The sequence below is a fragment of the Colossoma macropomum genome, unplaced genomic scaffold (assembly GCF_904425465.1).
Source record: "Colossoma macropomum unplaced genomic scaffold, Colossoma_macropomum, whole genome shotgun sequence".
NCBI lineage: Eukaryota > Metazoa > Chordata > Actinopteri > Characiformes > Serrasalmidae > Colossoma > Colossoma macropomum.
Window position 1 is genome coordinate 26,875,695 of NW_023494803.1, and position 14,021 is coordinate 26,889,715.

The 14,021-nt window shown below is 40.0% G+C and overlaps 2 protein-coding genes across 5 annotated transcripts in view; one reads left to right on the top strand and one right to left on the bottom strand.

Annotated features, from left to right (window-relative positions):
- The window catches only part of aspg (asparaginase homolog (S. cerevisiae)), a 32,116-nt gene extending 25,081 nt beyond the window's left edge, over positions 1 to 7,035 (bottom strand). For 2 of the 4 annotated variants that reach the window (XM_036593864.1, XM_036593863.1), the window contains exon 1: positions 1,082 to 1,463. In XM_036593864.1, the coding sequence (XP_036449757.1) occupies positions 1,082 to 1,355 (274 nt within the window). In that variant the 5' untranslated portion in view covers positions 1,356 to 1,463. Of the gene's footprint in view, positions 1 to 1,081; positions 1,465 to 1,794; positions 1,838 to 7,019 lie in introns of those variants that run through there. The other 2 variants (XM_036593861.1, XM_036593860.1) reach the window with 2 other exon arrangements.
- A 2,095-nt stretch (positions 7,036 to 9,130) lies between these two features.
- On the top strand, positions 9,131 to 11,042 carry arf6b (ADP-ribosylation factor 6b). The gene is made up of 2 exons (XM_036593865.1): positions 9,131 to 9,217; positions 9,413 to 11,042. Exon 2 carries the CDS (start codon positions 10,164 to 10,166, stop codon positions 10,689 to 10,691), a length of 528 nt encoding a protein of 175 aa, XP_036449758.1. The 5' UTR covers positions 9,131 to 9,217; positions 9,413 to 10,163; the 3' UTR covers positions 10,692 to 11,042.
- The last annotated feature ends 2,979 nt before the right edge of the window (positions 11,043 to 14,021 follow it).

A 14,021-nucleotide genomic window follows, 5' to 3' on the forward strand; every position in this document is an offset into this window, starting at 1 on the left:
GTCAGGTAATCAGTTAATGAACGTCAGGCTGACTAAATCAATTAGTCTTTTTCACAAACTGGCATTTAAACAGACAGTTTTCCATATGACTGGTGGTCCTTGATCCCACAGTGAGGAGCTTAGCAGCTGTGCATTAGTGTAACTTGAACAGTCACTGGAGAGTCTAAATATGGGCTGAGAAGAGGTTTGAAAATGGTTCAGCTACCATTCAGACACACAAAATCACTGTTTATTTGTGTTCATTCTAATGTTAATGATGCTTTAACAAATAAATATTTACTTCCAAGAAAAAATCGCTTTACACATTTTTTTTTTTCACACTCTCACTTTTGCACAGTACTGGATAAAGAAAAGCTGAACTGACAGGGAATATTCACCTTTATTATAGGATCTTGTAAATGGGTCAAGCTTAAAGGTCAGGTTTTTGACCTGATGCTTTTTTACTCATAATCATGGTGTTCTTGCTGCTTCTAGTGCAGTGATGTAACATCAGGCAACGTTCACTTCAATATGAGCTACAACTCTGTCAACCTTGGTGATATAAGTTAACATTTTGAGGAAAAAAATACAGCTACCTGTTTCTGGTCGAGCTCAAAGGACTGTATGGAATAACGTTAGACTGGTTCAAAATACATAAATTGTGCCTTTCTTGCATATTTAAATACACAATAAAAACTGAAAACTATCCAGTCCTCAGACTGACACATGTTCACACAGCTAGCCAAGCTAAGTAGCTCTCAGCTAACCTAGCGATCCCACTACAGTTCAGCCGGCTCGGCGCCTCTCTCCTCGAGGCTGAAGCTGGTTTCTTGTTTGAATATTCCCGTTCCACCTTAAAAGGTGCAGCAGGTACACTGTAACGTACACTGTAACAGCTACACTGTACACTGTAACTGCTGCACCATTTAGGTGGAACGGGTAACTTCGAAGAAGAAGCTGACTTCAGCTTCGCCCTCTTTCTATATGTGGTGTTTACCGTTAGCACAGACCAATAAAACAATGGTCGTATCGACCGATACGCCTCATCACTGGACACGAAACGGCGCTGTGACAAGTCTACAGGTGAGGCGTTAAAAGTTACCGTTATTATGGTACATCATGCCGATGGTCCCGCCGGTGTTTATGACCAGGACCCTCGCCTCAGCGCTGGGGCTCACATCCAGAGAGTCAACACTCTGGCTGCTCGATATGGCTCTTCTCCGAACCTGGCCCATCCTACAAAGAGACGTCTGCGACTGAAAAACATCCGACTGATCAAGCTGATTCAATGTGCTGTGAGAAAGCGCCCTCGCAAGGGACGTCATATTGTCTGCTGAAGAAGAAAGTCCTGAGGTAGATCCCCCGCACTCCGCCATATCTGCCGCTGCCAACTGAGGGTCTTAAAGGGACAGTGTGGTTCAGCACAGTGAGCTGGAGCTTTATCTCTATCACTCTGCGTCCAGCCGGGGTGGAACAGCGCTGTCTTATGGAAACCTTTACATCAGGGGTTGGAAACTGGAGCCCGGAGTCCAGCAGAGTTTGGAGATTTACCCGCTCTAACACACCTACTAATCCTGCTGATCAACTGACTGACTGATTATCTGAATGAATGGACTAACCTGTTAGGAAACTACATCTGAAACCAGGACTGTAACAGGTTGACTGTATAACAACAACAACAACAATAATAATAATAATAATAATAATAATACAAAGAAGAAAAATGTAGACTAAACAGTAAACATTTAACTACATTATTATTATTATTATTATTATTATTATTATTATTATTATTAATAGACTATGTAGGCTTACCTGAAAATAGAAGTCCATTTCACCACATCGGATCCTTTGTTCACTGTAACGATAAAGATAACTATCACTCTTCTCATTACAGAGGCTTCATGTAATCTTGAAGGAGTGGCATTCAGGACCAATGAGAGGCCAGTTGTGCACAGAGTGTGGACAGAAAGCTATGTAGCTATATAAGGTTACATTCAGATACACAACACTATTTGGAACATCAAGACCCACACTGGGTTGCATGAAAGAACTAAAAAGTAAAGTTTTCTCATAAGAAAACCCTGAAGAGGCACTCGCGGTTATGTACCCCTACAGGGTTAGTTACCGCTTAAGTTTTATTTTCTTAAGCCTTAAGCTAAATGTACAACTGTGTATTAATAACCCCCTTAAAATCAAGGCATATGAACAGAGAAAACCATAGTATCACCTAAGGGTATTAAAGGGCCCATATTATGGAAAACAAAACTTTTCCTTACTTTTTTGAAATAAAATAGTTTGATATGGAAGGTAAATCAGGCATGTCAAAATGGGGCACTTTCTGGGCCAAAGTGATGCAGATATCAGCGTATCAGTAAATTCAGTTCATAAAGGTTTTGCTAATTAGCTGATGAGCTAAATCAGGTGTGTTTATTTAGGCAGCATGTTTAAGTCCACAGTGTTTTGGCCCACAAGGACTGGAGCCTGACACATGTGATGTGAATAATTTGAAAATTTCAAATTGCACCATTCATTACTTCCCAGTCAACAGTCCACATATGGGAACTAAACTGCAAAAACAGTCCATTTTGAATTGTTTTTGTGATGTCACAAAACCAAAGCATTTATATGTGTCCACCTATTCAGCCTACAGCAGTTTAGTTCTGTTCATTCATGCCAAAATTATAAGACAATCTCAGTTTATATTGCTTTTTGAATGAGAAACAATACAGCGCAGCCAATCACAACAAAGGTTATTTATGTATATCAGTTTTAAAGGCACAGAAACAAAAACAGAACACCCTGTTTATTTCTAAGCGATGAAGAGAGGTTGGAAAATGGTCACACAAAACCCAAATCCAAACATCCATCATAAGTGGATTTCAGGGAACAAAAAGGAAGTGCAAGGAAATTGTAGGATGTGGGCCATTTAAACAACTGTTTTACATAAAGCAGCTTAAATGCTTTGCTTAATTAAACTTTTAAGAGTTTGTTATATCTTTTAAACATACAGTTGTTGGTGGATGGACAAAATAATGAAAAAAAGGTGTTGAGGTAATGGAATGAAATGAAACACAGGAAGGTCAAATTACACAGGTCAAATTACACAGGAAGGTCAAATTAGTAATTCACAAAAGAAAAAAACGACAGTGCAGATAAATGGTCACACAAAAACTTGTGTCCAAGGAAACAGCTTAAAAAATCATGTCAGCAAATGTGAAATAAGAACAAACAAGACCAGTGATCATAACTTGAAGGACATCAACACGCACAGAAAGTTATTGTCTATACTAAACAAACCAAAATGATTGCATCAATATTATCAACAGGGCTTTTGGCCACCACTAAACCTGACAGACCTTTAACAACCATTGCTCACTAATTTATCCTACAGATCATTCCTTTGTGCTACTGAATGTCTGATTAATCACTTAATTTCTTCCTAGTTCCACTGTCAGGTGCTGTGCAGAGGAGGATAGCTTCCCCTTTACACTTTTTGACTCCTCTCAAGGTCCCTTGTTTGCTGCTGGTGCCCTCAATGTGAGCATTGAGTCAGCAATATGTTCTCAACTGTTAAACATGGTGGTGGAGCCTTGAGGGCATGGGCAGCTATTTCACAGGAGTCCTTAGTTATGATGACTCCATGGTCACATCAAAAGTATGAGACCATTTTACAGGACCACATGCACTTCCTTCATGGTGTTGCCATATTCTTAGATAACAGTGTCTCTACACACCCTGCTATACAAATTCAAGAGGGGTTTTATGAACACCAAGATGAAATTATTTGCCTAGCATGGCCTCCCCAATCAAAAGATCTAAACCTTTATGAAACATTCTGAGAGGAAACTGCAGTAGATGAAAGTACAATTTCCTGCTCTTTCATCCCTCAAAGAACAGGAAGCTTTTCATCTTGAACAATGGCCAAGTATCCCTTTACACACACTTCATGACTTGTATGACACACCAGGAAGTACAGAAGATATTCTGAAGACACATTGTAGTCCTATTCCTTATCTAGAACTTAATATATTAGGTGTTCCTGTTATGTTGTGTGTTCACTTGTAGAATTTAGTGTAAAAATAAATTAAGTAGAATATTTTGATCAGACATAGTCAGCAAGCATTCATACTGCATTAAACGCTAAGCAGTGCGCATTCTTCGTCTGGGTTTTTGTGGTCTTTGCATATGGACAGTAAGCTAAGTGAAAAACGCAAGTCACTGTGGGCCTCTTTGTGTACTTCCAGTTAGATTGGTTAAGTGCTCCAGACATTATGTGTATACAAGCTAGTTGAACTGTTTAGATAACTTTTCCAGAAACCAGTCATGTTTGGTTCTAGACTAAACTCCCATGACTGTGTAATTTAGTCCAAAATATTTTATGCTCAGAAAACGAGACCAATAGTCTCGGAGCTTAAAATAGTGAACTGGATTCAGGAAACTCTATATATACAGTTCTACGTGTTCTGTTTCGGTCAGTCTGTGATTACCTGACCCTTCTCTTCTGGGTTCAGACATGTCTGACATAAGGTACCACTAATTGTTTGCTTGAAATCGAGATAAATTGGTCACATGCTGTTGTCAGAGACAGTTGTTAGGCACCTGAGTGGTACGACTGTTTGAGCATTGGCAACACAGCATAACTAGCCTGCTTTCTCTGTATTGGGAGAATGGCCCTCCATCACGCAGTGTAATGCTAGCCAACATAGGCACTTTTTCGCCGATGTAACAAAATTGGTAGTTAGCGTTCTCCTCTCAACAGTTCATAAAGATGCAGTAGCAGTCTTCACGTGTCTGTAAGGAAGCATGTGCTACCCTTCACCGGCCCATCTTGGTAGCGTAGTGTGATAAGAAAAGATCTAATTAACAAGTGGACATGACTAACTTTTCCAAGAAATTGGAAAAGTTGGAAAGAGATTGGTCCTAGACTAAACTCCCCTCACTGTGTAGTATATATATATATTTAGAGAGAGAGAGAGAGAGAGAGCAAGGAAATGACACTGATACTGATAATGGGAATTGTCCTTGAAAAATTCTGTTGTAGTTCAGACATAGGTCCTGTTTAGGAAAACACTTTTATTTATTTCAAAAGTCAGAAACCTTTTCCAAAATCCAGAATATTTTTTGATGTGAGTGAGGCTAATTTTAGTCCTCATTTGAATCAGTGTCACAGCATAACAGTCTGAGCTGGTCACTTGTACATAATTAAAGGCCAGCGATTAACATGGGAGAGTGAATAGGATCTAGTGTGTGAAACATTGATGAGGCTGTTCACAAATACTCCCCTCTAAACAGAATATCTTGTCATCTGAACTCAGTCTTAAATATTTAAACTCGAAGAGTCTGTCATTGCCCTTTTCTTGTGGGTCAAAGCCAGTAACCCTTTTGTACAGTACAGGACCCCTGCATAGACACCTGTCTGAATCTCCAGACCATCTCAATGCTGTATGATTAGACTAAGTGCGTTGAAAATACATCCATTATGAATGAAACAAATAAAGGTTTCAAAAGCACTTTCATCAATAGGCAAACAGTAACAAGGCTAAGATATTAGGGGAAAGATCCACTGAGAATCCCGACGATTTTAAATAATGATAATAAGGCTATCACATGACACCCTATAGGGTTTTGAGTTACTGAACTGTTTCCCCCTGTGAGAGGACACATGACTTAGAGCAATGCTCACCATTTGCACGTTTTGGATCATCAAAGAGGACAGACTGCCACATTACTTATACTATCACCAAATATTGTAAGCTTGCATGACCACACTGCTAAGAGGTAGGTTTGGGACACACAGTCCCTGATGAAAGACCGTTCCTAATTGTAACATTTGACTGATATGTGTCAGCGTCTGTGGATCAGCACTTTGCACAATGTGCTTTGGACAGAATTAAAATCTCTGCAACATATGTATCGATTTCACAGTTATTTAGGACAAATCGAGATGATGAAAATGCAGAAACAGAAAGCTTCCAGTAACGGCGGGCTTCAGCGATGTCAAATTCAGCAGCACAGAGGGCTCATACGAAGCCTTGAGCTGGAGCACAGGTACAACCAGAAGCAACTTGAACAGCAACAAAGACAGTTTCTCAGATCACTGAGCAAACTCTCGCTGGGACTCTTTCACTCTTCCTCACAAGGCATGAGAAGCAAAAGCTCCTACACATCCATCCTTCCTGTCCTCAAAGACACACCCAGTATCAGCGGAGAGATGAGCAGCCCCAGGATCAACCAACAGGCCTTATTGGAAAAGATGGACAGTGTGAATAGGGAGCCACTGGATCCACTAATGGAAGGCCTTTGTGGGGAGGAGACAACAGAAAAACCATGGAAACTGGCAGCTGAGGACAAACCAACATGGGATACTCTGACATTTGCTGATATCAAACAGAGGCATGCAGCAAGAATACAAGCACTACAACCCTACATGTTTCGGCAGTGTAGGTTTTTATCTCCTCAAGGTTTCCCTGGTACTGGGAGCCCTTGGACGGAGTGGATGTCCAGGAGACGCAGCTTTTACAGCCCACAGCTTTCTGGAATATTAAGCAACAAGGCACACAGGGTGTCTACATACACCGGGAAAAAATGATTTAGACTTTTTATGAACTTTTTTCTCTGTTGCCAGGTCAACTTCAGCCATGTTGTTCATATAGTATGATAATCGGCGTTTGTAACTTGCAGCAAACTCTGTCCAGGTTACTTTAAAATTTCAATTGTTCTGTCACTGCTAGCAATAATGCATCCTTATAAATTCAGATGAAGCAAGACATTTGCTGGACCTCATCATCTTAATCAGTATATACCTAATATAAATAATACTCATTTGAAAAATAAATGTTCCTACTTTAAACCACTGTGCTTTACACCCTTGGTAGGTAAAGAAACATGTAAGCCTAAAGTATCAGGGGTGAAACCCTATCTATAGAAATACACACTATTAGATGAACCATTCAATGTTAGAAAAGTAAATGAGCTGGAAAATCATATTATGAACCCAATAATAAAGTCTTGAAAAACAGCAAGTAGATCATATTTGCCTGCCCATGTGACTTAGGGCAACTTTGGTTGTTGTTGTTGTATGTTGGAGTAGAACAAAGTGATCTTCTAGAAATGCTCCAAGAAAGTGGCAGCAGCCATACCAGTCACCTGACCAATCACCTGCGAGAACTTTGGAGTTAGCTGTGAGAAGAGACTGCAAGCAAGGCCAGTAACCCAACCAGTAAAACTGTTCAGTTATTTTTTAATGATTTTCTAATGTTATACATTTACAGAGAGCAAACAAAAAGAAAACATTTGATGAATAACAGCCTTTATTTGCAGAGTGACACCCATTTCTTTTTGGAAGGGGTGGAAAATACATGTATAGTGCTTAAGTATTATTTTTTAAGTATTATTAAAACTACTTAAACTCTTACTCAATAACATTTTCAAAAAGAAAACATACTTTTTACTACTTACACTTTCAAAGTACAAAGAACGTATTTCAAAGGCCAGGGGAATTTTTGTTTTCTTTTTTGTCAGTTACTTCACATTTGAATTTATTGTTCTTATCAAAACATCCAACCAAATTCAGTGTGAAATGAAATTGCCCATAAGTATGCTGGATGATCTTTGTGTGAGAATCACACAACTTAAAACAAAGGGAAAAATCATTTACTATTGTTATTGAGCAAGTTTAAATGTAGGTAGTTTTTTACTTCCACTCAAAGTATATTTTTGGCTTCATGTTTTCACTTTAGGTGAGTAAAAGTGACATATACTTTTTCCTGTATTTTTTCCAACCCCTTCTTTCTGGCATTATTTAAAAGCTTATACAACCACGCCCACTATTCTACACAAAAGACTAGCACTTCATTGGGTCAGTACAGAGTTGCTGGGGCAGATGTCAAAATACAGCGAAGTCCAAAAGTATTTAGAATGTGATACAATTTTTTAATAATTTTGCCTATGTACACCACCACAATTTGAAATTTGAAATTTGAAACGAAGCACTCAAGGTACATTAAGGTGTAGACTTTAATAAAAGGGGTTTAACCCCTTAAAAGGCAAGGGCCTCCCGGTGAGCCCAAAGTTTTATTACAGACTTCTATAACCTGGGAATAGCTCACCCAGTTTGCATCGAAGTCCCTGTAGTTACTGAATAATAAGCCTTAGTATGTAATAAGCTGGGATGTGATAAGGTTAACAAAAATGTTGCATGAACTATTTATTTATTTATTCATTCATTCATTCATTCATTCATTTACAGAAGATTTGTACCAGAATACTGGGAAGAGAAAATTATGGCAAAAGAAAAGAAGGACTCATAATCCAAAGCATATTACATCATCTGTCAAACATGGTGGAGGTAGTGTTATGACATGGGCTTGTATGGTTGCCAATGCCACTAAGTCATTGGTGCTTATTGATGATGTGACAGCTGATAGAAGTAACAGGGTGAATTCTGAAGTGTATATCGCTATACTTTTTGCTCCGATACAGTCAAATGCTGCAAAAATAGGACATAGGATAGCACTTCACAGTACAGCTGGATAATGACCTAAAACATACCGCAAAAGCAACCCAACCCAGTTGAGCAGGCTTTCACTTACTGAAGATAAAACTGAAGGCAGAAAGGCCCACAAACAAGCAGCAACTGAAGGCAGGTGCAGCAAAGGCCTGGCGAAGCATCTCAAGGAGGAAACTTAGCATTTGGCAGCTAATGTCCATGGGTTCCAGACTTCAGGCAGTCACTGACTGCAAATGATTTGCACCCAAGTATTAAAAATCTTCCTTGTAATTATAACTGTTGGTTTGTCTAATTACTTTTAATCCTTTTGAAAATAGAGGGACTATATAAAAATAGCAAAATCCTAAACAGATAATGCCGTAGTCCATTTTTTGTTAAACCCCTTGCATTAAAGCTGAAAGTCTACACTGTTCTATTTCAGGTCTATTGTGGTGGTGTACAGAGGCAAAATTACAAAAGTTGTGTCGCTGTCCAAATACTTATGGACCTGACTGTACTTGTGCTGTACTGTCTGCGCTCATTGAGCACTGTGTTACACTGGCAGGCAGATGTCACTGTTGTCATTTTGACTAAAGGCTGAGGCAGAACGCGCGGGAGGGGGCGGTAGGAGCGGAAGTGGCGGATGATTCGCGTCCACACCTTTTCCGCTTTTTCATTCGGTGCTGGAGAGAGTCGGCGGGGTGAACACGGGGCGAGAGCCTGGGGTAGAATGGTGGGCCTCCAAAGGTAACCTAAAACATGTTTTATTGTCATTAAATTAATAATTAAGAGAGTGCTCGGACGTGTTCAGTTGGTCTTGTTGAATTTCTGTGCAGTTTTTTCTGTTGTTTGTGAATGAACCCGGGCTGTTCGGCTAGCTTTAGCCGCTGGCTAACGGGGCCGGCCTGCTGAGGTGTGCTCTGAAGCTCTCTTGTCTCTCAGGGGGACGGCGACACGGATTCACACACTGAGGGCTTGAACATCGACGCGGTTCGTCTTTGGGCGGCCTGTATGACGTCTGCTGTGGCTGGGAATCGTTAGACCTTCGCCAACGGGCTTTTGAGCTTTTCCCCCAACCGCTGGCTGACTGACTGCGTTGTAAGAGGGGAGAGAAGGACAAGGAAGAAGCCGAGAGGAAGTGTGGAGGACCGCAGGCTTTCTGAGGCCTCCCCTAAGCTGCTGACAGCACGACAAACTGGGCACAGACACAGCTCAAGTAACGTCTTAAATACTGGCTTTTAACGTCTTTAATAACCTTGAAGCCTGAGGATCATTGTGCATGACAGCTATTGCAGGTAGTGGATTAGGTTGAACTCTTCTACCTTTCTTCATTTGGACAGTACTGTGCTCAAGACTCTTAACTCTGAATACTTCTTAGGTGTCTAAAGAGAACGTTCACAAGCTGCTACTGGCTGTAATCATTACTACTCAAGTGACGGGTTTACGTCCATTTTGTACATCCTGCCCCTTACTTTCTGAGTCTGTCATTCCTAAGGGAAAGTTTATGATTTGTGCTTGGATGAGTGGAAGTGAACACTGCTCCCATTGGAGTTGGTTCATAGTCCATATTGATTGACTGACCAACTCGAGAAAGCACACTCAGCAAGAACTGTCTGAAACTTTCAGGGGCCATTGTGTGTTCAGTATTATTTCCTAGTAAGAGTGAAGGAGATATTTATGAACTATTTACAAGATGGGGAAGATGCTGTCAAAAATATTTGGCAACAAGGAGATGAGAATATTGATGCTAGGGCTCGATGCAGCAGGAAAGACCACCATTCTGTATAAACTGAAACTGGGACAGTCTGTAACTACTATACCTACAGTGGGCTTCAACGTGGAGACAGTCACCTATAAAAACGTCAAGTTCAATGTGTGGGATGTTGGCGGACAGGACAAGATTCGTCCCCTCTGGCGGCACTACTACACGGGCACACAAGGGTTAATTTTCGTCGTGGATTGTGCGGATAGAGATCGTATTGACGAGGCCAGGCAAGAACTGCACCGGATCATCAATGACCGGGAGATGCGTGACGCCATCATTCTGATTTTTGCAAATAAGCAAGATCTACCTGATGCCATGAAACCACACGAAATTCAAGAGAAGCTGGGACTAACGCGCATCAGAGATAGGAATTGGTATGTGCAGCCTTCATGTGCTACCACAGGTGATGGACTGTATGAGGGCTTAACATGGCTAACCTCAAATTACAAATCTTAATGACCGACTGATTGGCAATGACTGTTTTAGTTAGAAAGAAAAATAAACCTGGTGAGAAAAAAATAACATTATCTCTCTGATGAACATGCTCAAAACTTTGAATTATATTTTCATTTATTTTTGATTGTTGAAATGACCCTTATGACTAATAATTTATCTCTTTGAACAAGAATGGGTTTTGCTCGCATTTAGTTCTGTTTTGTGACACCCGTCACCTTACTTAATTGACTGTTGCTTGGTAGAGCATTCCTGAATTTAATCTAAATGCAGATTCTCTATTTTTTTCTGAATAATATAGGTTTTTGTATCTGATTTCTTTCTTTTTATTTGGTTAAAGTTTATTCTTCCTGACCTCTCTTGTCAGTTGTCTGTGTTTTTGGAGTCTGTGTGAAAAACTGAGAGTCTGTCTCCTGCAAATAGTCCATCATTCTGACATAATAAGGCATTTTATACAGAGATGTTTTAGAACAGTTCTAATATCTGTAGTAAAGGACAGTTTCATTGGGGAAGTTGTAGCAAGCATAATATTAGATAGACTGACAGATTAAACTGTACCATTGTCATGATTTTACTGACATCACAAGATAAACTGTAAATGAGACCCATGGAACATTTATATGCAAAAAGTCTTTGACTCTCAAATACTTGCCTAGACTCTCATGCGTCATGCTGTCAAAAGCTTCTGAATTGAATACTGGGTTCTTTTTTCTGCATCACCTTGCAGAGCACCAAGCCCAGAACAAATGGAAAAAGCTGTTGTTTTCAGAGATTGTTTAAAGACTCAAAGCAGCTGAATGCTTTTTGTAATCCATGAAGTCCTTTTTCTACAGTTGAGGCTTTAAACCACCAGACTGTGTGTCACTTGCAGTTCTGTGTCTCCAAAATGTGGCATTGTTACATTCTTGCATTTCCAATGTAGTGCTTGCATCAGAGCAGACGCAACTTGCCATTGAAATGGAGAGAAACCTTTCATATGACTCATTTTCTCTCATTGCTTTACTCATTTCGAAAAACATGTACAGAAACTAATTGTAATTGTAACCTCTAATTAAACTTAGTCATTTTAAAGGTTTTACTTTATTCGTGTTTCAGTGTATTTGTAAGATGTCCTTAATGTCCTATATAGCATGAAAGAATGTTTTAACAGGGTTATTTGCAGGGGGTTTCCACAGTCCCTTGAGATGCCAAACCGAAATGAGTAAGGGAAAGAAAACTGAGCAAATTCTTGTTAGTTGCTCTGCATTTCTACCAATGTGCTCATGCCCACATGATGTTCTCACTTTGAGTCCTATTTTAGCTAACCTTGTGAAACCAAAGTTCTACTGACTATATGAATGGTTGTGTTTGTCATCAGCCTGTATTTGCACAGCATTTTACAAACTGGGACACTGCTAAGTACTTTGGAATCCATGAAAGGTGGGAATGTAAAGAATGCAAGCTGAGTTTAATATTTGACTACATCAGTTGACCACCTCTGTGGAAACCAACTTTCAGGGAAAAAAGTGTATGGACTTTAGATTTAGGTGGTCAATGGTGAAAGAGTTTAAAAAATGTGAGTAGTGAATTCCAGTGTGCATCTATGTTGATTTTTGCTTCTGGTGCAGTACATTTACCATGCTGACACTTTTAATATATACACATAGTCTATGTATAGTCAACAAAAGGTGCTCAAGTATGTATACTGTTGTGCATTTGGGGTCCTGTTTTCACCTAACTAAGCATTCCCCCACTTTAGTCCTTTTTTGAAAACAGGATGCGCCCCTCTTCGTCTCCAATGGCTGCACAGCTGCTAAACTGCTTCACACAGAGAAAGCTGAAGGGAAGCCATCAGTGTGCGGCACAAATGTTTGTACTGCTGCTGACACAGCTGTTAATAGCAAGTGCTCTGTTCACTTGTTGCAGTGTCCACCATCTTGAACGGATGTTGAACTAGTCAGCTGCCTCTTCCTCCTCTCACTAGATAAGGGAGTAGGCAAATTAGTCTGTGCATCACGGGACTCTGAACAACTGACTTGCTCATAAAGTTGTTGGCATGCTTTGAGTGTCGTTTGAGGTAATGCTGCAGTCACTGTCCTGGGTTACTGCCTTTTACTGCTGGTTTCATGGACTTCTGTACTATCATTCAGTTTTTCCCCCAATGGCAAAGAAATGAAACATTAGCTCAGTGTGATACTGACCTTCAGTTCAAAGAAAGCTTAACTGAAACATCACCCGTGATAGTAAGCTATACTTCTTGTCCAATTCATATTAACCTCATTCGCAACTAATGTTATAACTCTGATTAAAAAAAACTGCCCTGATGATTAATTCATAACAACTGAAAACTGGGTTTCTTTTTAGATAGCCCCAAATTTCCCACTGGGGTGCAATAATGTGCATCAAGCTGTTAAGTGTTCATGGGATAGTATTTAGGACTGATTGTTTTGAAAGCTTAGATTTATATGTATGTATGGGAGATTGCCAGTAACAAAAAAAAGTTCAAATAATAACGTGCCTATGAGGAGGCAGACTCCTGATGTGCTAAAGTCTTGGTGTGAAGGTTCGTTTGAAGTGGTCATTTCATTGAAAATAGGATTGGTAAGGAGGGTGTTTCTGGGTGGTTAGTGATACCGTTAGCACTAGGCCTACACTTTTTCCACAGCTTGGGTGTAAAGCTTTGTGTTGAGGAAGTGTGACAGTTTCCAAAAAGCTCCACACACATCTGAGAGTTTCACTTCAACCTCAGCCTTGCAGCAGAGCCGCTGCTTTACTCCTCTAACAACCGCATCTACATTTGTGAAACAGCCCTTTCTGGGCATCATCAGGTTTCTTTTCAAAAGAAAGGTTTTTAAAACCTTTTTGATCATTAAGGCTCCTCTGTAAAATATCTGTATGTCTATCATCAATAAGAGTATTATAAAGTGTAATGCAACATTTCCGCTCTTCAGCCTGTCTCGGTATGCCAGACCATAACCAATCGGAATGTGTAATGAATGCGTGAATCTCTCAGTCAGAGTCAGTGGAGGAAGTGGTCACTGTGGTCAGGCTCAGCCATGCAAAGACGGGGTGGGGTGACTTGACAGAGATGTAGATGATGAGCTGATGATCTCAGCTGTATATATAGGCTGTTCTACTGCTTGTGTTGAACGTGTATCGCTGGGATCGCTGTATTGAGGTCAAAAATAACAAAAGTAAAGCGTTTTATTGAACTTCTGTCGAAACTGAAATTAAAGAAGACAACACAATATTTATGATATAACTTGCCTTAAAAGGCCCATGTCTACTTATAATTATGGTGTGGTTTTATTTACCAAAAACAGTTGTAATTAATTTTGACTTAACTTTTCCAAC

Excerpts from the sequence above, each read along its gene's own strand:
- arf6b (XM_036593865.1), top strand. The coding sequence starts at position 10,164 with ATGGGGAAGATGCTGTCAAAAATATTTGGCAACAAGGAGATGAGAATA.